This window comes from Myotis myotis, unplaced genomic scaffold (assembly GCF_014108235.1).
Source record: "Myotis myotis isolate mMyoMyo1 unplaced genomic scaffold, mMyoMyo1.p scaffold_m19_p_12, whole genome shotgun sequence".
NCBI classification, from domain to species: domain Eukaryota; kingdom Metazoa; phylum Chordata; class Mammalia; order Chiroptera; family Vespertilionidae; genus Myotis; species Myotis myotis.
This window is the reverse complement of record NW_023416316.1, coordinates 26659974-26682858: the sequence shown is the minus strand read 5'-3', so window position 1 is coordinate 26682858 and position 22885 is coordinate 26659974. Positions and strand designations below refer to the sequence as shown.

Genomic DNA, 22885 nt, shown 5'->3' with positions numbered 1-22885 from the left:
AAACAAACAAAGAAACAACAAAAAAAAGCCATTGTTTAACAGAAGAAGAGGAGGGGGGAGGAAGAGGGAAAGAAGGAGGAGTGGGAGGAAGGGGAGAAGGAGGGGGAGGGGGAGAAATGAAGAAGCACCGCATACCCCAATCTGCTAGAAGACAAGCCAGTGTGTTTGTTACTCCCCACCCCGCCCCCGCCCCAGCTCAAAGACCTGTCATGGCTCTCACTGCCTTCAGGAGCTAAGAACAGGACACAATGATGATACCTTTTAAAAAACTAAAACAATTTAGCTTCTGTTCCTACCAGAGTTTGCAAGCAGCCTGAAGCAGAGATTCTCGAGGTCTAATCCAGGATCCCCTATGGGGGTCCCCAAGAACCTTTTAAGGGGTCTGTGAGGGCAAAACTATGTTCATTGTAACACCAAGATGGATTTCTTCACTCTCACTCTCTCATAAGTGACAGTGGAGTTTCCCTGAGGCTCCAGGGTGCGTGATGTCACAACACATCAGATGCAGAAGACATGAAAAGCCAGCTGTCTTCTGTTAAGTCAGATACTAAGGAGATTTGCAAAATCCTAAAGCAATCCCACCCAAAGTGTTTTTGGTTGGGAAAATAGAGTTCTCTCTTATTTCAAAAATATTACTTATGTTTCTTGTTTATTACTGTTATTTTTAATAAGTTAATACATAAAGGTTTAAATTTTGTCCATTTTAATTAGCCCACATATACTAAAAACGTTCTTGCACGGTTTTTTTAAATCCTTTTTAATAGTTTTAATGGATCCCGATACAAAAAGTTTGAGAACCACTCACCTAAAATAAAGCCAAAGGACTTGACATGGGACCAGGAGAAGCTCAGACTCCTGGTACCAAAAGAGCCTGAGTTTATTAATCCTGCATTATAGGTGCGAAGACTGAGGCCCAGCAAGAGGAAGGGTTTCCCTATGGTCACCAGCAAGTGAGCCACAGCGTCAGGGTGGAACCCAGAGCTCCTGGCGCCCCCTCCCAGGCTCCTTCCCCTGCCTCACGAGTCTCTAGTAACTTGGGGCGCTGCCGAGTCCCTGAACCACACGCTCTGCGGCCAGCCGAGGGCTAATCCATATTCCAAAGCCAGAGAGAAAGGACTGGGGACCCTCTGCCTCACAAGGCAGCAGGGCATACGGGTGTGAAGAAAGCCACTCCGTTCCAGGGGCTGGCTCATGGCGAGGAGACTCTACACCAGCGGTTCTCAACCTGTGGGTCGCGGCCCCTTTGGGGGTCGAACGACCCTTTCACAGGGGTCGCCTAAATACATCCTGCATATCAGATATTTACATTACGATTTATAACAGTAGCAAAATTACAGTTATGAAGTAGCAACGAAAATAATCTTATGGTTGGGGGTCACCACAACATGAGGAACTATATTAAAGGGTCGCAGCATTAGGAAGGTTGAGAACCACTGCTCTACACCCTCTGACCCCTCAACTCTTGTTCTGGGCCCAGAACCCACTCTCTGAGCTGAGATCCTCACACTGTGCACCCACCCACCCCCCACCCCCGGCCTTCACACCCCCCCCCCCCCAGGGCTCTCCAGACACCAGTGCACAGTCCCATGGGAAAAGGAGTCTGTGGGGGGAGGGGAGGAGGGGCCCTGGACAAAGCAGGTGGGCAAAGGGTGGGGGTTGGGGTGGAGAGGGTGTTCAGTGGCTTTGGCTCTCATGAAGGCTCCCACTCAGTGAATCAAAGTGAAACTCAGAGACCCAGGGGCTGGGAGGAACCGAAACCTGACCCACCACCCAAGGGACAGGCCCTTGGCACTAGGGAGAGGCCCAAGGAGCCCCTCTGACTGACCACCTGGCCTCAGTCCCCTGCTTTACCAAGGAAGCCTCTGAAACCTGTCTGCCTGGGGCTCAGCTAAGGGGCCAGTGACTGCAAGGCTGGAAGGAGTGGCCAGCCGGGCATGGAGACGGAAACCCGGTCCTTGTCATCTCTGTCACCAACCACCCCCGGCCCTCCCTGGGCAAGCCTGCGCCCACTGTGCCTGGACTAGTCTGGAGGGTGTGGACTGAATGACCTCAAGCTCACTGGTCTTCTGGGCTGTCAAGAGGGGTGCCTCCTTCTCCCTGCCCTACTGCCTCTCCTACTCCACCCACCACTCCTTCTCCCTGCCCTACTGCCTCTCCTACTCCACCCACCACTCCTTCTCCCTGCCCTACTGCCTCTCCTACCACCCACCACTCCTTCTCCCTGCCCTACTGCCTCTCCTACTCCACCCACCACTCCTTCTCCCTGCCCTACTGCCTCTCCTACCACCCACCACTCCTTCTCCCTGCCCTACTGCCTCTCCTACTCCACCCACCACTCCTTCTCCCTGCCCTACTGCCTCTCCTACCACCCACCACTCCTTCTCCCTGCCCTACTGCCTCTCCCACTCCACCCACCACTCCTTCTCCCTGCCCTACTGCCTCTCCCACTCCACCCACCACTCCTTCTCCCTATCCTACTGCCTCTCCCACTCCACCCACCACTCCTTCTCCCTATCCTACTGCCTCTCCCACTCCACCCACCACTCCTTCTCCCTACCCTACTGCCTCTCCTACTCCACCCACCACTCCTTCTCCCTGCCCTACTGCCTCTCCTACCACCCACCACTCCTTCTCCCTGCCCTACTGCCTCTCCTACTCCACCCACCACTCCTTCTCCCTGCCCTACTGCCTCTCCTACTCCACCCACCACTCCTTCTCCCTGCCCTACTGCCTCTCCTACCACCCACCACTCCTTCTCCCTGCCCTACTGCCTCTCCCACTCCACCCACCACTCCTTCTCCCTGCCCTACTGCCTCTCCCACTCCACCCACCACTCCTTCTCCCTATCCTACTGCCTCTCCCACTCCACCCACCACTCCTTCTCCCTACCCTACTGCCTCTCCTACTCCACCCACCACTCCTTCTCCCTGCCCTACTGCCTCTCCCACTTCACCCACCACTCCTTCTCCCTGCCCTACTGCCTCTCCTACTCCACCCACCACTCCTTCTCCCTGCCCTACTGCCTCTCCTACTCCAGCCACCTCTGAGAGCTGGACTGCCCTCTTCCCTGAACACACACACACACACACACACACACACACACACACACACACGGCTTCATCAGGTCAGGGCCCTGCCTCCATAGGCTTCAGCTGCCACAGGCTGGACTCAATGAAACATGTTCTGCGTCCACACTAGGACTCGGAAACTCAAAGGTGTCTGGGAGAGCAACACAGAGCACCAGTGTTGTGGGCAGGGTGAGTAGGGAGCAGTCTGAAGAACAGCCCAGCAGCCCCAGAAGATTGTGGCCACGTAAGGAGGCCCACCAAGTGTTGCCAGATCTGATGGGCTTTTTCCCAAGAAAAGCCAGACATCTCTGTGTGAAACCTTCTGGTTTTTAAATGCTGGTAACTAAGTGAAGTCATTTTAAACACAGGGCAAGCCAAGTAAAGCATGACTGCTAGGCTGCAACGGCGACCTGGGCTCCAAGCGATGCCCTCCCGGCAAGCAGCTTGGTCCTGGTCCTTGTACCTGCATAAGGTCCATGGACCTGCAGGGTCAGCCTGGGGGCACACCCAGGGGACACCTCATGGAGGACCAAGGGGTGAGTGGGAGCTGCCCAGAGACAGGAAAGCTCAGAGACCGCACAGGGACAGGACACACAGACGGGCTGAGGAGGAGGAATGGGAGGGAGGCGGGGTGGGAAGGTCAGGACTCTTTGTCAAGAGTTGAAGTTAACCCTGGGGGATTAGTGGGTCAGCTGCCACCCTCCCCCCAGGGTCTGGTCATGGTGGGGTCAGGCTAAGGGTCCCTGGTAGCTTTCAACAAGGGACACAAGATGGACTTAGGAGAATGGAAGAAACGAGGGGAGAGAAAAAAGTGAGATCTGTCACATCAAACGCAGCAGGAGACCAAGGATGTTCTGAGGAGTCCATTGTCTCCCTCTGGTTTTTCTGGGTTTTTACTAGGGGACCTGGTTACTACCCCTTTCTCTTCACCAAGCCTGTTTTCCCACCTGGATAATGACTGGGTGACATGTCCTGGGTGCTCTCCAAGGCCCTTCTGGCTCTGACAGGGGAGTGTAGAGGTCCAAGCTGGTAACCTCGACTCCCAGATGCCCAGCCCTCCCAGGCCAGGCGCTCTGCCTTCTTCCCTCCACCCTGGAGGCCTCCCCCACCCGGGGTACCCAGGGCCATCTTCATAGGAAACTGGGCTTTATTCTTTCATTCTTCCATCGAGGGGGCTGGGAAACCAAGAAAGCCAGAGTGGCCCTTCATTTTGCGGCTGACACCTGGGGGCACTGTTGTTCAGTCTTGATGCCCACAGCAGGAGACTGTTACAAACAGGAAGTCGGGGGTGGGCAGATCAGCCAGTTTCAGCTGGCAAATAGAACTCTGGTGGGAGCCTGCTTGCCCTCAGCCTGGGGCTGGCCTCACAGCCTGGAGCCCCAGTCTCCTTCCGTGGCCATTTATGACCAACTGCCACCGGGCCCTGGGGCTAAACCCTTTCGGGGTGTGACTTTATGTTATCCTCACAGGAACCTGTAAAACTGGTGCCACCCCTGTTTTCCAGAAGACAAAAGGGAGGCTCAGGGAGATTAATATGCTAAAGGTTTCATCACAGACAGTCCTCCCACGAATTCATCCCTGGCCTGTGAGCCCGTGTCCTGGTCTCAATACCTCAACACCTTGCTTTGGGCTCTCCAGAAAGCAGAGGTCTGTGGAATCCTGGTGCCACACAGGCTGCTTACAGTTCCTGACTCAGGTGGCAGGAGGGAAAGACAAGCAGGCAGAGCCCCTTCCAGGCAGAGGGCAGTTAGGAAGCACATGCTGCCCAGGATGCACCTGCCCTCAGAAGTCAGAGTCCCGCCCAGCATGCCTCCCACGGTGCTCCTGCCCCTGCTCACACTCCAATGATGGGAGCTTTCCCACACCCCCTTCCCTCTGGGAAACAGAAGGTCTGTGCACCGTCTGCTCCAGCCTTCTGCCTTCTGCCCAGAGCCCAGAGCCCAGAGCAGCAGACAAGGTCTGAGTGTCCAGCAAATAAAGAGGGTCCTAAGAGAGGGAGGCCAGGGCCTGCCCACGGTCAAGAGGGCCCTGGACCCTGACTGGTCTGTGAGCTTCTGAAACCACTTCCCTCCCCACAACGGCTCCATGGAGGTCTGCAGGGCAGGGCTGAGGTGGGGCTCCCAGCCTGGAAGAAGGGAGGTGGTAAGAGAGAGCAAGAATGAATACAAAAAGACAGAGATAGTGAACGTGTGTGTGTGTGTGTGTGTGTGTGTGTGTGTGTGTGTGTGTGTGAGAGAGAGAGAGAGAGAGAGAGAGAGAGAGAGAGAGAGAGAGAAAGAGAAAGAGAGAACACTAGACCAGGATACAGAAGCAGACACAGAGGAAGTCTCAATACACAAGACATAAACAGAGGCAGATAACACTGGATGAGGTGCATCCCCAAACAAAAGACATGAGAAGACAGACACCTCCATAAAGAGGGATGAACGGTCATGACAGGAGCCCCTGCCAAATGCCCCCAAACCTCCCCATGAGGGTCTACAGGGCTTGGCATCGCTTGTAAAGAACAGGCCACTCTGGGGTTTGGCCGCCCTTCCTGTGCCTTGTCAGGCAGAGGGCAGCCAGGGCCCGGAAGGCGGGAAATGCCACCTGCCAGGCACCCTCCGCCGCCTAACAAGAAGCTCCTGGTCCCGGGGCCCAAGCTGCCACTGCATCGGCGGCTTTCTGAGCTAGTGAAAGGGATTCGCACTCCGCTGACCTCGGTGTGTCCGGGGCCTTTCAAACTCTGGGGAGATGAGGGGAGGGGAGGTCGAGGGGACCTGAATGGGGGCCCTGGAGACAGGCAGAAGGAGGCCCCACCAGAGATCAAAGGCCCAGGAAGAAACAGAGGGTCTGGGGCTGCCCTTTCACCCATGGCTGCTCTGCCAAGTCCAGCCCCAGCACCTCCTCCTCTGGGCCTTCCGGGGAGGGAGGCACGGCCTCGGGCTCTGGCCCCTAGCCCAGCTGGACTCCTGAGGCCCACCCCACAGCCCTCTCCACGAAAGCCCTAGTTCAGCCCAACTAAGAGACTGAAGCTGTTCTTGCACGGAGCCATTCTCTGCCTCCCTGTAGCTGCCTTTAACCCTCTGCGGACATGTGACTGGTCCCCTGCACCAAGGAGCATCTACGATGTGTCACACACTGTACTCAAGCCATGTTGTCCAATACAGTAGCCACCACAGGTGGCTACTGAGCATTTAACATGTGGCTAGTGCAACTGGGAAACTAAATTTCTAGTTTTATTGTATTTTAATTAATTTAAATTTAACAACAGAAGCAGTGGAAAGTATTATTTTCTCTGTAAAGTGCCACTTCCTCTAAAGAGCGTTTCCAGATCCTTTTGGTCAAAATTGGCCCCTCCCCCACCTTGCTCTCCTGGCGTCATCTTCCCTCCCCCACGCCCCCCGACCCCATCACACATTACCTCACACACTGAAGGGGCTTTGGGTTTGCCAGTCTTTTGCACCAGCCTGCGAGCTCTGGAGCACAGGCCCTCTGTGACTGGACTCTATTACCATCCACCCATGCCCTGCGGCCTGGGCAGAAGAGTGGCACCAGGAAATGCCCACAGGGCAACACCCAAGTCCAAGTTGGAGATGCCTGCAAACCAGAGCTGAACAAGCGACTCCACCTTGCGGAGCCCCAGTCACCTCCTCTGAGAAATGGGGGTGGGACACTCGGTAGTCTTCCTCTTGCTCCCTAATGCTTCTTTTGCCCCAGGGCCCTTCCCCCAGGCTGCTGAGGTCTCCTGAGAAAAATGGTGCCATGGTCTGCTGTCCCAGCCCTCCAATGCACCTGGCAATTCCCCCGTGCTTCCCCGTGGCTGGTTCTTACTTTCTCACCACACTCTGGCCATGCGCTTCTGCTGGAAACTCCTCCTCACACCCTCCCCAGGCTGCTCCACCCCCAAACCGCCTCTCTGCAGCGGGAGGGGGTAGCAGGTGGCCAGACAATACCTGGGGCTGAGGCCTCAGGGGCTCTCCAGCTCCTCCTGACCCCCTAGGCCCTAGGGCATGCCAGCCTGTGTGGCTTTGCCAACTTCAAGGAACTCCCTGGGCCTCAGGTTCCTCCTCTATAAAATGTGGCTGAAAATCTCTGCTGCTTCAACTCTCCGAAATCAATGCAAGGATCCAGGAGATGCAGAGCGAGTTGGAGAAAGAGCAGTGGGGAGCACTAGGCAATGCTCCTTCCAGACAGCTTGCTGATGTGAGCCAGGGCACTTCTGCCCCACCTCGCTGCTCAGCCATAACACTTTCCCTGATGCAGGGCAGGGGTAGGGGGCCTGTTTGCTGCTTGGCCTTCCTATAAGCTTCCAAGACCATCATATCATTCTCCCTCAGCCCCCAGAGCACTGACTGAATCACCTCCCAAGTCTTCCTGGGCATCAGGGCTCAATCATAAATTTCAAAACTGGGAGGAGCTCAAAGATCATCCAATCCTGCACCTGATTCCTCCTACTATTGTACGGCAGCCCAGTGAGTGGCCACCTCGGCTCTACTTACATAGTTCTAGTGACAAGAAACTCACTACCTCCTAAGGCAGCCCCTTCTTGCCCTAGACCAGCGGTTCTCAACCTGTGGGTCGCGACCCCTTTGGTGGTCGAACGACCCTTTCCCAGGGGTCGCCTAAGACCATCCTGCATGTCAGATATTTACATTACAATTCATAGCAGTAGCAACATTACAGTTATGAAGTAGCAACGAAAATAATTTTATGGTTGGGTCACAACATGAGGAACTGTATTTAAAGGGCCAGAAGGTTGAGAACCACTGCCCTAGACCATTCTCATATTCACAACGTTCTTTTTTATACTGAGCTGAAATCTCTGCATCTGCCACATGCTAGCCTTTGAGGCCACACAGCAACGTCTCATTGCTCTTGCCTTCCATGTCAGCCCTCCAAATGTTGAAGGAAACAGTCCAATTCAGCTCATTCTTCTCTTCTCTGTGCCAAAACATCCCTAGAGCTTTGAGAAGTTCTCCGGATCCCCCTCCATCCAGGTTCCACCCCTCTGGACACCCTAATTTGTCTATATCCCCATTAATGGCCAATACCCCAGATGGTCACAGTCCTTAAGAATGATGCGACCAGCACAGAGCAGCCTACACTAACAGCACCCAAAGGCCGGCCATCCTACACCCTTTAAAGCAGTTTTCAAGGCTAAGCAGTGACCTCTGATCGGAGACTAGAATCCATTACAACTCTCCACACACACAATAAGACAATCCCCCCAAATCAGGACCTGTCTGTTTGACGGTAAACATCAAACTAGATTTGTTTCTTCCTCCAAAAATCTCTGCCTGGCTCCCTCAGCCTCTGAGGGAGCTGCACCCAGCTCGCCCATCCACCGCGATCAAACACAGCCCGGCCCCAGTTTGGGCACATCTTATCCGAGTCCAGGTGACAATAGGAGAAAAGATGACACCTTCAACCCCCTAAACCAACAGAGATGGTAGGCCCAGTGCCTCCTGCATAACACAGCACAGCCACCCACTGAGTTAAAGACATCCACCCACTGAGTTGAAGACATTGGCTCTGAGTGCCAGGAGCAGGAAAGAGGGGAGGCAGGTTCCCAAAGCCGTGAACCATCCCCAGGCACCCCCGCAACTCCAAACAGCAGCCACAGACTCAGCTCCTGTGATGCCTGGAACACGCAGACCACAGGCCAATCCACTGCCAGGCCAACTCAATTTTCTAGTTACAGATCTTAAGTACTTAGGCATGTGCTCGCCAGAACATACATCCCTTACAGGGAGCTGCGAACGGGAATTGTGCCGAGGAACAGAATAATTGAATCAAGATTTCTGTCGCGCTGCTCCGAGGGACCTAGACCAAGGCCCGCTTTTGTTTTCTTTTCCTTTCCTGACGAAGGTTTTACAGACTCCCAGAGGGTCGCTCTTCCTCTCAAACCCGTTATGTCAGCGGCGCTGGCAGCCCATCCAGGGAAAAGGGGAGCCGGGGTAAGCTGGGCCAGTGTACAGGACGGGGCAGCTCTAGAAGCCCAGCTGGTAGCACTGAGGGGCTGAGACAAACCAGTGGGAAGATTGTCTCTTTGTATCCCCAGGAGGCCCCTGCACTCCTTCCTCCCAGGCCCTGGGCAGAGATGAGATGATTATTAACTTCCTCAGTCCCCACCATCACCACCCTGGAGAGAGGTGTGCACAGCCTACCCCTATGGGTGCCCCTCTCACTGCAGGACACCCAGCCCCTCCCTCTCCTCCAGGCTCCCTCACAAAGGGGACACCCGCCGTGTCGCCCTCGTACCCTCCACACCCTGCTTCATATGTGGACATGCAAGGTCTTCCCAGAGGCTCAAAGCTCAGCTCACAGGGCTCTGCCAAACACACCTTCCTCCACTCCAGGGGTAAAGATGGGGGGAGGCCAGCGAGAAATCCACAGCCCCAGGCAGCCCCGCCTGCCCCTCCCCAGGTCTCCATGTCCAAGGAAGGGCCTGGGCCTGGGTGGGGGGACTCGGGTGCTCTGCAGGTAAGGGGGTGCATCTGTGCTTCCACCTCGGACTGAGTGCCCTGGAGCAGATCCCGCCGGGCCCATCCCAGACAGGGCTGTGCCCGCATCTCTTACCTTCATCTCTCTTACGCTTGTTGGTGTCGGCGCTGGGGGACGTGATGCCCAGGATGCCGCTGATGGAGTACGAAGAGCCCGCGGAGTCCGTGCTCACCGAGGACACCTGCGTCACGGAGCCCGTGGACACTGTGCAGAGGGAGAGGGCGGTCAGGGCCCGGCTGAAGAGGGAACAGAGGCAGAGGGCGCAAACAAGGGCACTCAACCTACAGGGGGCTGGATGTGACTGCCCTGCAAGCACGAGGAAGTGCAGGGACAGGGAAGAGGGCGTGTGCCTGAGCAGTGGCCACACCTGGGTGAGGAGGGCGCCCCTCGGGCCATCAGCCCAGGTTCTCTGCTGCTGGGAAGGATGACAGGGGAGGAGGGCAGTGAAGAGGACTGACAGTGTAGAGAGGAACAAGGGGCAGCGTAAGAAGGGCACTCGCTCAAATGCCAGCCTGTCCAAGGATACAGGAAGCCGGGAGATGGAGAAGAGAAAGAGGGGAGCGGGGCCTACCACCAGCCAGTGGGCAAAAGACCTAGACTCACTCATTAGGCAGGTTCGCTCCCTGTTTACATACCCACCCATCCATGCGGACCAAATTCCTGCTCCCTCACACACATAGCCAACAAAATCCCAAATGGCAGGCTATCCCTTCTTTTTACAGTTCCTCACTGTCTTTTCTCCTTCCATAGATTTTAATATGAACCACATAATACTGATATAGTAATATATGTAACATATAGTTATACTGATATATATAAAATAACAATAACTAACATTTTCTGATAACTTACTCTTATGCCAGGCATTGTCTCATTTAATCCTGCAAACAGTCTTATAATCGAGCTCATGTTATTATCCCACTGAAAAGGTAAAGGAATGAACGAAGGCTCAGAGAAAGTAAGTGACTTGCCCAAGGTCCCAGAGCTAATAAGAGGCAGAGTGGTGACTGGAACCCAGAAACTAGTCATAACCCCTATAGCAGTGGTTCTCAACCTTCCTAATGCTTCGACCCTTTAATACAGTTCCTCATGTTGTGGTGACCCCCAATTTCATTGTTACAAATTGAACATAATTAAAGCATAGTGATTAATCACAAAAACAATATGTAATTATATATGTGTTTTCCGATGGTCTTAGGCGACCCCTGTGAAAGGGTCGTTTGACCCCCAAAGGGGTCGCGACCCACAGGTTGAGAACCGCTGCCCTATAGTAATCTGTTCTTCACTAATTAGTAATGAAAACCAGTAAGAGGCTTCACACAATGCAGTGCTTCTCATTTGATGCCTGCTATTATTTATCCCCATTTATCACATGAAGAAACTGAGGCTTCACAAAGGTGAAGTGACTGGCTCCCAGCCAGCCAGTGAGCAGTAGCGCCAGGGCTTAGCCGTGGGTCTACTGCCGGGAAGTCTACACTTCCCCTGCCCAGAAATGTAGGCAGAAGCCCGTGACTTGTGACTGAAACCAGATCTCTGAGTTCTTAAGGATAAGAATGGGGGAGGGGAGGTTTTTGTGCAAGGTTCACATTAACTCCGGGCCTCAGAGTCCGAGGGAGAGGCCGGCCAGTCAGTGGTCAGGGTCTCCCCCCCCCCCGCCACCCCCCCCACCAAGCTGTACAGCTGAATTTCCACTTCTGGGCCGTGGGAATTCTTTCTTGGTTCATTAAAACCTACAAACCAATCTCAGACACATTTCCTTGGGCTATAACTAGCTGGAGGCAGGTAGAGCCGCCTTTGACTGGGCCGCGTAGGAAATGACTAGAAATGGCAGTGATTGCGTGAGAAGCTGTTTGTTGCTTTCCTTGGAGCAGGGCCAGCCCTTGCTCCTACAGACCTAGAGGGAACGGTGCCTTTCTTCTCGCTTGAGTTTGATTTTAGCTCTTCCTTAGGAGACACAGAAGTAGAAATCGTTAACTTCTCTTTTCTTTCAACAGAAGAAGCTACTCAAAATAGATTTATGCAAATCTCACAACCTTTTCTGTATTAAGGTGCAAAGAACAGAGGAAGAAGGAAGATCACAAGTCATCAGTACTTTAAACAACAACAACCCACAGATAACCAAGGGCTCACCAGGTTGCTAACAGAGGCAATGAGATTAGTTCTGATGTTTTGTGATTTACACTAAACTCAAAAGGCCTAAGTTCCAATTCTTGCTCCACCACTTACCGGCATTGGGACCTTTGGCTAGTTATTTATTTAATCTCTCTAAGCCTCCCTTTCCTCACCCCTCATTAAGCTTGTAAACTCTAAGGGGCTGCACACATATAAAATAATGGTTTTTCTTAAAAATTTCAGACACAAAACAAAGCATTCTGCTACCTACAAGTAGAAGTATTCCTCTAACACAACTGAAAGAGTCTTACCAGTTACTCTCAGTGTGATAGTCATTGCTAAGTGACCTGAAATAATTAAACAGCTGCCCAAGGGAAATCTCAGCCACACACGTTTCCCCGCGAGCCTTCTTCAACCCTCTAGGCCCCAGCTCAACGGCACCCTGAACTTTCTTCTTCAGCTTCATCTCAGTGTTCTGCAAACTCCTCTTTGTTACATTGCCCCACTAGGCTGAGGAGCCCTTGTGAATGGGAAGTTTGTCCTGCCTCCGAATTAAAACACGAGCCTCCAACGCCAAGTTCTGCACAGCAGAGGCTTAGCAAACACTTTTTGAATTGATTATTAAATGAAGAATGATTTCATAGCAGGGAAGAGTTCTGTCTTAGCATTACCCAAAGAGGCAACCGTGAAGGATCAGAGACCTCAGGGAGCACCTGGGTTGTGCCCCTACGTTCACAGATGGGGAAACTGAGGCTCCGAACGGTGAAGGGACTTTACACAGTTTACTAGGGGAGTCCACGACAGAGCTGAAACTATAAGCCAGGTCTCTGCCTGCCCCCCATCACCACAGGGAGTTCAAGTTTTCCATTGAAGGAACGAAAAGGTGTGGAAACGGTACCGAATCTGAGGCATGATTACGTGGAGTTGACGAGGACTGTGGCAACCAGAACTGTCAGAATGGTTGCCTACTTTCTTACAGTAGAATAACCTTCCCCCAGCTGACCAGGAGGTCTCCTTTATCCCAAGAGGAGAAAGAATATGCCTTAAGCAGACGCATGCCATTTCTTCTCACAGTCGTTGCGGAGAAGGGAAGGGCAAGGGGAACTTCTGAGCTCTTGAGTGTAGCTGACCCTTGAGCAGCACAGGTTTGAAGTGTGCAGGTCCCCTGAAACGTGGACTTTTTTTTTTTTTTCATTAAATATACAGACGGGCCTCTGCATCCCTTAGTTTCCCATCCGCAGATTCTACCAACTAACCTCAGATCGAAAATACTGCTTTTGATCCGCAGTTGGGAGTTTGCGGGTGCAGAGGGCCTCCTCTATGCATTGTTCTGTGTCATTGTGTATAAGGGGCATGAGTATCATAGACTTTGGTATCCATGGAGGGTCCTGGAATCAACCCGCTGCAGATCCAGAGGGACAGCGAAGTTTGCCGGGAGGCGGGGCAGGGGGCAGGGGGCGGGGGCGGGGGGGGGGGCAGTCCAAAGTTACACTCAGATGTTTGACTGTGTGAGGGGGGGAGAAGGGGTGCCTCCTCTAACCCTCACGTTGTTCAAAGGTCAACTGGTAGGAAAGATGACTCCCCTTCTTACAAGTCATGACTCCCTCTCCGACTTCACCCGTGAGTGTCAGAAACTCCACCGGCAGCCTCTGGCAGCTCAGAGTGCATGAGATCGAAGCAAGGGGGAGAGAGAGAAAGTTTGAGAAGTTTTGCCACATCTTCACTCAAGACTGCAAGTGCACAAAGAATTGTAGAAGGGCTGGGTGATAGAGGGAAAAAACACATTCAAAACTACTTACTGACTAATGATGCAGAAAATGTTATGAATAAGTACCCCTTTCTTGATTTATTACTTTAATTATCTGACATTCTATAGACCCCCATTAGTGGATTTTTTTTTTTGGCTTAGATTTCAATTTTCTGTCTCATGCTGAAAGCTATTTATCATAATAATCAGTAAAATTCAAAACCTTTTAGCAGTATTTATAAAATTCATTTACCGGGTTCAGCCCTTGGAGAATGACAAAGAAAGCGCATTAGTACGTGTGCCGAAGTGTTTTATGCAGAATTATCTGTCCATAAGAATGATTAAAAGTTCTTTAGAATATTTGGAGCCCATTCGATTTTTAAAATTTTTATTTTGAAGCTCTTACCAATGCTGTGACTGGAAGCTGGGACCGGCTGGTTGGGTGGCTGCTGTACTTTTGTCCGGATGATCCTGTGGGCAGTGGGAAAAAATGAATGGCTGTTTACCAGCTTAGAAAAAGAGATCTCAACTAGCTATGAATCGACAACCAGAAAACCCACATAAAGCTGGGGCACAGGTCAAGCTGGGGCAGAGGGGAGGGGAGATTATGAAGCCAGGTCAGGAGTTCGGGGCTTGGAAAAATGATGGACGAGTCCCAACTCAGCCCCTACTTCCCTGGGTGTCTTTGAGTAACTTGCACCCTTCTCTGGGCCTCCAGTGCCTCTTGTAAAGAAAAGGATGACGTGTTCCTATTAGGAAGACATCCCTTTCTCAGAAGCAGCTCTGGCTCCATAAAGTCACTGCGTGACATTAGGGAGTTTCTTCCCTTCACTGGACCTCAGTCCCCCCACCCCCACCCCCGTTTCTATGGAATGAAGGGACTGGCCAAGGGACCTCTCTGTTCCCTGAAAGCCCTCAAGCTCTTGATTCTCCGCCTTGGATGGCCACGGGAGGAGTGACATCCCCAGCCATCACAAGGGGATGCATGAATTGCTCTGAAACTAGAAAGGGTTAAAGTGCTGCCAAGAGAGGCTTAGCTTGGCTTTGCTGAGAAACGTCTACAAAAACTTCATGGAAAAGCTTCATGGGGCTGGTCTGGCTTGCCTTTCCAGGGACCTTGCCTTAGTTCTAATAGGAACCTGATGGTGACCCTGGGCAAATCCATTCCATTGCGGGCCTCAATATGGTGACAGAGTTAGAATAGGGCACTCTTGGCTTATTTGAAGTAACTGAATCTCTCTCTCTCTCTCTCTCTCTCTCTCTCTCTCTCTCTCTCTCTCCTCTGCCTGTCTCTCTCTTATGGAAATGCCAAGTGTATAAAAGGGATAATAGCAGTGCCACCTGGCAGCTCTGAGGTCCTTCTGCAGAACCTTCTCCATGAGACCCTACACCCCGTATGTCAACCAGGGCCAAGCCAAAAGTCCCTTTGAGGTCTGCAAGAAAGTTCCTTCTCTGGCATTTGGGAGAGGGTGGGCGATAACAGTAAGTTCAGCTTCTTTGGGAAAGTTCTGTTCCAACGTCCAATTATTCTCTTTTAAAAGAGCATGTATTAGAGTTTTCCCTGGTCGTAAAAGGACTTTGTGCTCATTGTAGACTACTTGGCCGACAGCTTTGAAGGAGGCATCTAAAACCACTTTTGGAAAAGAACAAAGAGCACCATCTCCACTGAGTGCACCCCCACTCTTGTGCAGTTGACTCTTGAACAACACGGGTTTGAACTGCATGTGTCCACTTACACATAATTTCTTTCAATAATATAGTCGACCCTCAGTATCCCCAGGTTTCACATGCACAGGTTCAACCAACTTTGAATCAAAAACAGTACTTCCTTTTTTTATATATAATATTGGTTTTTTTTCTTTTAATCTTTTTTTTATTATTATTAATTTCAGAGAGGAAGGGAGAATGAGAGATAGAAACATCAATGATGAGAGAGAATCATTGGGCAGCTGCCTCCTGCAGCCCCCTTACTGGGGATCGAGCCCTCAACTCGGGCCTGTGCCCTTGACTGGAATCAAACCTGGGACCCTTAGTCCACAGGCTGACACTCTATCCACTGAGCCAAATCAACTAAGGCAGTACTTCCTTTTTAATTTTTTTTTTATTGTTGACAGTATTATAGATGCCCGCCATTTTTCTCCCTTCCCCCCAAAACAGTATTTTTAATCTGTGGTTGAGAATCCACAGATATAAAGTGTGAACCATGTGCATTGTTCTACGCCGTTTTATATAAGGGACTTGAGCTTTCAGGATGTTGGTATCCATGGAGGTCTTGGAACCAATCTCCAGTGGATACCGAGGGACAACTATAGTTAAGTTTTTAGGGAGTCAAAAGTTATATGTGGATTTTCGACTGTTCAGGGGTCATCGCCCATAGTTCCCGCATTGTTAAGGGTCAAGTATATTTCCTTTATACTAGTATTTCTATACTTATTTGGAAATATCCTTTTTTTTTTCTTATCAGAATCTGGATTAAATTATGTATACAGTTTTGTCTCCTCAACATTATAGGAAATCCTTTTTCACGTTGTAGACCATTAGTTCTAGAAGTTCGTTTCAAGCTGCACTGGGTCTCCAGCTTGTGCAAATGGAGAGAAAGGACAGAGGGGCAGGTGCCTCCACTTAACCTCGTCGGGCTGTCGCCCTCTGTGATGGCACAGCTCAGCGCTGGGAACCAAGGGCACTCAGCATCCTCGGATAGTAGCCTGGATGGAACGTTTCTGTTCATACCACAGCCCAGCCACAGGCCCTCTGAAGCCCAAGCCACCTCTATCGCCTTTTGCTTTGTTTTTGACAAGTCAGCATGCGTATTGCCTCAAATACAGAGTGTTTGTTTTGTTTTCGCTCACATTTAAATCACTTATTTTCGCTAAGCAAACATGGAGCATATTGACAAAGACCTGGGAGTGAGGTGGTCTTTTTGATCCCCCAGAATCAAACTAGCATCTGATCTAATCTTTGTATTTTTGTCTGTCACCTTTTCTGTGTGTGTGTGTGTGGGGGGGGGTGGGTGTGTGTGTGTGTGTGTGTGTGTGTATCTAAACAGATACAGCTATGTGAACATATAAATATACCAGACGTAAATATAGTTTTTCTATATACAAATATATGGTGAAATATACTGTAACTATTTCCCATTGAAGTCCGAACTCTTCAAAGCAATGTTTGGCCATTGAATTCGTACAGAGGCAAAGCAAAGAAAATTATAGTTTTCTTATTTTTCTTTTAAAATATGTATAAATCATTGGTAAAACATTATCAATTGCGATAAATCATTGCGAGGCAGCTGCATCATAGTGATTAAATACACAGGTTCCAGAACCACACTGGAGTTTGAATCCCAGTCTTGCCATTTGCCAGCTACATGACTTTGGGAACATTTCTTAACCTCTCTATATCTCAGTTTCTTCATCTATAAAATGGGACCAACCAAGATTCATTCCTATTTCATAAGATTATTATGAGGATTAAGTTAATAATTAAGTACTTAGAGCAGGGGCTCCTGCATAGTAAGTGTTCAATAAATGGTGTTATTATCAATGGTATCTTCATAAAGATTAATGACCAGCTCCAACCTTAAAAGGTTCATTATTTTCCACAAATACCTTAAAAAACTCATGGGATCCCCCCTTGGGAGCTGGGAGGAGAAGGTGGCCATCCCCACACCCAATTTTAAGGCTGCAATAGGGCTGTCTTCTATGGGTGAGACCCAAATTGTAGGGAACCCTCCAAGGCTGTCCCCAGGGATAGAAATTTTGCCCATTTGCTTGCAGCAGCTGCCAAGGAAAGAACAAAGAGCATCATCTCCACTGAGAAGAAGTAACAATGGGAAGAACAAGACTAATTGAATCATAGCAATTCTAAAAAATACAGCAAGCAACCTCAAGACTTATCACAGTAAGAGCCACACTCAGGACTTTTCTAAATAAGAGACAGTGAGGGCTACTTGGCAGCTCACACTGGAAGGCACAGCCTTTACTTGCTGAGCATGAGCCTGGTCCTGAGTGCCATATGAACATCCTGGATGGCCCAACAGAGAAGGGAGCTCAGCAATCAGCTGGCTTCTCTGAGTGAGGAAACTGAATTCCAGAGTGCTCAAGTGACTCGCCCAGAATCACACAGCCAGTCAGCTCCCATGCCTGCACACTTTTTGTGTTTTTTTTTTTTTTTAGTTACATTCAAAGGAAGTGCTTCTTCTGCAAAATACTTGCTGTATGAGGCATAAAACCTATCTGGAGTCAAAATCCATTTAGAATCTGAGGATTAAAAGCCCAAGGAACTTTAGATATTACAGGCATTTGTAAGGATACCATTTCAACATCAACCCCACTCTTCTGAAAGGCTAGGTCTTCCCATCACCACCCGCATACACAATGACATTGGAAGAGAAAGTCATGACGCCTTTAAAAATGAAATGAGGAGATATGGCTAAAGAGATACCCACGTCTACAGCACTGATCAAGGGTTCATTGGGCCAAGTTGGGAGAGGGCCCACAGGTGACACTCAAGCCTGTGACTGATGCGGAGGAGAAAGAGGGAGTGGGTACCCCTGGCCCGGTGGCTCAGTTGGTTGGAGCGTCATCCTGTACACCAAAAGGTTGCGGGTTTAATTCCCAGTCGGGGTGCATACATAGGCAACCTATCAATGTTTCTCTCTCTCTCTCTTCCCCCCTTCCTCACTCTCTAAAAATCAATAAAAACATATTCTCAGGTGAGGATTAAAAAAAAAAATAGAAAAAGTGGGTAAATAGTCTCAAAGGCTTGATTCCCAAGTTAGGATTAAGAGCAGACTTTACAAACTGTCATCTTCAGGCCACATCCATCACTGGACAATTTGTGTTTGGCTTACACAGTATATTTATTTGTATTTGAATTAGTAGTAAGTAAGGAGCTCTTACATAAATAAATGGATTTCTAGCTTCTCTTGGGAAAAAAAATAGAACACCTGGCAATTCTGACCCCACAAGGCAACGACCAGTGGGTGCTCACGGAGCTGCCCCTCTACACTGGGAATGCCACTCCGGGTTCCTCACCACTTGGCCCTGATCTAGAGCCACGGGACTGATATAGAAGAAGGAAGCCTCCGTTTCTCCCAACGTTTGGGCCAGCTCTGGGACAGTCACCTCCACCTGACACTGAGGCTGGAGTCCAAGACTCCATCGTGCAGACTATGCAGCTGCCCAGCATGTATTGTCCTGAAGAAGCCACTTCGACATGATGGTGTGTGTCCCAGGAAATCTCCCACAAGCCTAGCAGAACTAGTGCAGTGCTGTTTAACCCCATGCCAGTCACCGTTTCCCAGGCTGGTCCCCCAGAAGGCAGAGGGAAAGCACACCCTTCTAGGGGGGGACGGTGAAGATGACCCTGTGGCCACCAGAACAGCTATAAATCCAGCCACCACTCCCTCCCTGACCGAGGTATGGGAATAGGGAGAAGTTGCCTCCAAGAGAGGCAGGGGCTGGGAGAGGACACTGTGCACCTTTCGCACAATGACATTTGCAGGACGGTTATTTAGAAGCTGCATCCATTGGAATGCAGTGGGAGCTTTGCTTTCCTATAGGAAACTATGCTGGGCTGGCTCGGGCTTTCCTGGGGGAGGGGGAACGGCAGGCAGCGACATGAGGCTGCTCCACACTTAGTTGGTTTGCATTGCAGGGTCAGTTGTTAAAGATACCAAAGAGCTCTCACTGAAGAATGTGGTGAGGAGCCCCCCATGGAGGAGCACAGGAGAAGGCCATGGACCACAGAGGAAGCCTGCAGACAGGCGGCAAAACACGCAGGCTGCCAGGCTCAGAAACGCAGAGGGAACGACTGTTCTACTCCTTGCCTCTCTTCTCGGGGATCTTCAGTTCTGTCACTGGCAGAGTCCTACAGGGCAGCGGGGGAAAGAGACTAACCCGCCTCTTACCTTCAGGGGACCCAGGCCCTACTCCCTTCTCTATCTCAAAAATCATTGTTCCTCTGCACTCCCCATCTGGTCCCAGGTTTCTGTACCTGTCACAGGATAGAGTTAGGTTTAGGGGCCTGTAGGAGACCACAGATGTGAAAGCACCTTAGAAGCACAGCCAGCCAGGTCATCGGATTAGGATACCCAGAAGGCCCCTGAGGCTAGCCATGGCCCCAGCACCAGCAGTCAGAGCCCCACTCCCAACTCCTGCACAGCACAGCTCTAGGCCCAAAGCACCGGCTGACCCACAATTCCCCTCAACACTCATTCAAGTACCCCTATTAGCTTCCTCCACATCTGTGATCACGGTTCTCTATTTCGTACGTTTCTTTCAAACAACTCACTCTTTTACTTTAATAGGGCAACCTTCGTTCTTTACTGTAAATGGGGTGGGGAGCGTTCATGAAGTTCACACTGACTGGTTTGCAGCACTGGTTACCTATTTCTAAAAGACATTCAAACAAATTCATCACAAAACCGTTTTCATCCTTGTGTTCCAGAGGATAGAAGCTGGAGCCCTAAATAAGTCATGCTTGTCCTGCAAGGCATTTTTTTTTTTCATGGAAATTAGTTACCACCATTTAAAAATAGGGATTTCGTATATACAAGTATACATACACACACGCACACACGAAGTCCTAGTTTCCAGCTTCTCTCTAAGAATGGAAAAAGTCTGGCAAACTCTGGGCTCACATTCTGCTGAGAAGCAATTGCCCCTTCTACAGGGCTTGTTCTGTCTAGTTTGCCACAGACCCAACCTTTCCCTATCATCTTATGCCTGCCCTGCTTCATTTCTTACTTTATCTGTCTGGCCCACTTAGGTGTTAGAGTTTGGGACCCTCACAAGCAACCTAAAGTTATTTTTTGATCTGCCAATTCCACGTATACCCTACACTGGGAAATCTGTGGGCCCCCAAACCCTGACCACGGGTTTGGTGGAGGCTCCTCTGCAGAGCAAGCTGACTGCTCCTTCATTGCTCTAGGCAGCATGTGCCCCACTCTACGTTAGGGCTTTTGGAGACCTGAACAAAATATCATGTTGCTTGTGTCATGGAAATCCTGCAACAAGCCAAAAATAGGGGATTCACAAGGCACATTGGAGCCCCTCATAATCCAGAAAAAAAACAGGAGTTATTCCTCCAGAGCCCACCACAATAGTTGTCATAATTCGGGCTGTCTAGACTTCTATGTGCATGCCAGAATCCCAGCCTGGACGAGGAGCCCCTCTGGGACAGAGACTAAGAGACTAATTCCCCCTCTCTCTTCTCAGCACCTTGGACGAGGTCAGGCCCAAGGTAAAGGTTTACTGAGAAAAGAAAAACAGGCTAATGGTTTATGAAATAACAGGACTCAAAACATTAGAACATATTCACACAGTGATTCTGAGTCACTGTGGAAGGAATGACTGTCGGGACCTGAGGGAATCTCAGAGACATTCTAGTATGACCACTCTTTCTGGTGGGTGTGAGGAGTTCCTTAGCCCAGGTCCTTAGGCTCTGCACTGACAAGAGTACGGTATGACCTTGAAGAAATGGGAACTGCTCAAGTTTTCAGTCTGCTGGTTTCTCTTTTCTTTGCGGAGTTTATAGAAGAGTCATTTCTGTTCATCTCGCAACTTCATCCCTGACTCTGTGGGTTTAAGTGGAGTTGAGACTGCACCATCCACAGTGGAAAACCTGCTTTCAGGAATTTATTTTTAAAGCTCTGAGAGCTCTGTTAGCTGTACCCTGGATTAGACTGGAGAGGAGAAGGAGCCCTGGTGGCTCCTAGGAAGATCCTGAGCCTGGCACTCACGGTATTTCTCTGGCTCTTTGTGTCCATAGGTAAGATCTGGGGCAGCCGGGGAGAGGGGAACTCCCTAACTCCACAGCATCTTAGCATCCCGAACATTCCTCTTGGAGATCACAGACCCACATTGAACCACCAATGCCCTGGGCTCAGCGACAGAAGAGGCTCTCTGACAAGGTCACACTTTGTGTTTGCGGCAGACCTGAGACAAGGAGCTAAATCTCCCAACCCCAAATGAGGGCTCTGTTCCCCACACTCAATGGCTCAACCTCTGCCCAAGCTGAAGGCAGGGCTTTTCTTCCTGGGACGGTCTGAATGGGCCAGTGCTAAGACCTGGAGCCTGGGCTTGTGAAGAAGTGACATTTGAAGGCCTAACCAGGACAATTCACTGTTAAGTGCTCCACACACAGAGTGGGGTATAGCGAGTGATGCAAATCACTCTAGAGCAGCGGTTCTCAACCTGTGGGTCGCGACCCCTTTGGGGATCGAATGACCCTTTCACAGGGGTCACCTAAGACCATCGGAAAACACATATATAATTACATATTGTTTTTGTGATTAAACACTATGCTTTAATTATGTTCAATTTGTAACAATGAAAATACATCCTGCATATCAGATATTTACATGACGATTCATAACAGTAGCAACATTACAGTTATGAAGTAGCAACGAAAATAATTTTATGGTTGGGGGTCACCACAACATGAAGAACTGTATTAAAGGGTCGCAGCATTAGGAAGGTTGAGAACCACTGCTCTAGAGTCAGAAGACTCTCAAGCAGCCACGGTGTTGGCACGGCCACCTCTCCCTGGGGCTAGAACTCCTGCCCACTTGGGAGAGAAGAGAGGGCAATAGAGAGACCCACCTGGCCCCACAAGCAGTCCTCCTGTCCAATGTCCCCTAAGGAGCCTTGGTGAGCGGGGAGACCAGATCTCCTGAAAAGGCACCCACAGAGCCTCCAGGATCCCCCACTCCACCCAGATCCCTAGCCCCACAGGCAGCAGCCTCTCACCTGTTGATGGAACTGACGCTGGGCACCGTGTCATTGTCACACACTCGTTCCGCCAGCAGCCGGTCCCTGATCTCCCAGGCAAACATGGTGGGATTTTGGCGTTTATACTCGGCAATTTTTTCCACCACTTTGGGCGTGGCAACCTTTGGTTTGGATCCTCCAATTACTCCAGGCTTGATGCTCCCCGTCTCATAATACCTAGGACCAAGGAGAAAGGAGCTTAGCCATGAGGAACCAGCAACATGGATTTTGACAACAAAATAATAGGCTACTCTGTCCAGGAAACATACAGATCTGCGCTGTCCAATCAAGTAGCCACTAGCCGTATGTGGCTTCTGAATATTTAAAATGTGGCTCATTTGAACTGGTACATACTGTAAACTTAACACACACCAGATTTTCAAAACTTAGTACCAAAATAATTTAAAATATCTCATTAATAATTTTTATATTGGCTATGTGTTGAGATTATATATATATAATTGAAATTCATTGTACCTGTTTTTCTTTTTTAATGTGTTATTAGAAAATTTTAAATTTCATACGTGACTCACATTATATTTCTGTTGGTCAAGATACTACACATTCATTTATTCCTTTATATTGAGCTACCATTTTACAGTTTACAGAACTCTTTCAAGTCAGTTTTCCCATTTGATCCCCACAGCAGTTCTAAAGCACGTAAATGTTTTGAATGAATGAATACATGAAGAAGTCCCCAT

The 22885-nt window shown here is 50.1% G+C and overlaps 1 protein-coding gene across 1 annotated transcript in view; it reads right to left on the bottom strand.

Moving 5' to 3' along the window:
• Positions 1-22885, bottom strand: part of PAX5 (paired box 5) — a 157357-nt gene that overhangs the window by 116151 nt on the left and 18321 nt on the right. Inside the window, exons 3-5 of the mRNA XM_036330365.1 lie at positions 22164-22361; positions 13820-13884; positions 9630-9758 (exon numbers count right to left, since the gene is read on the bottom strand). Coding sequence (XP_036186258.1) covers positions 9630-9758; positions 13820-13884; positions 22164-22361 — 392 coding nt within the window. The remainder of the gene's footprint in view (positions 1-9629; positions 9759-13819; positions 13885-22163; positions 22362-22885) is intronic.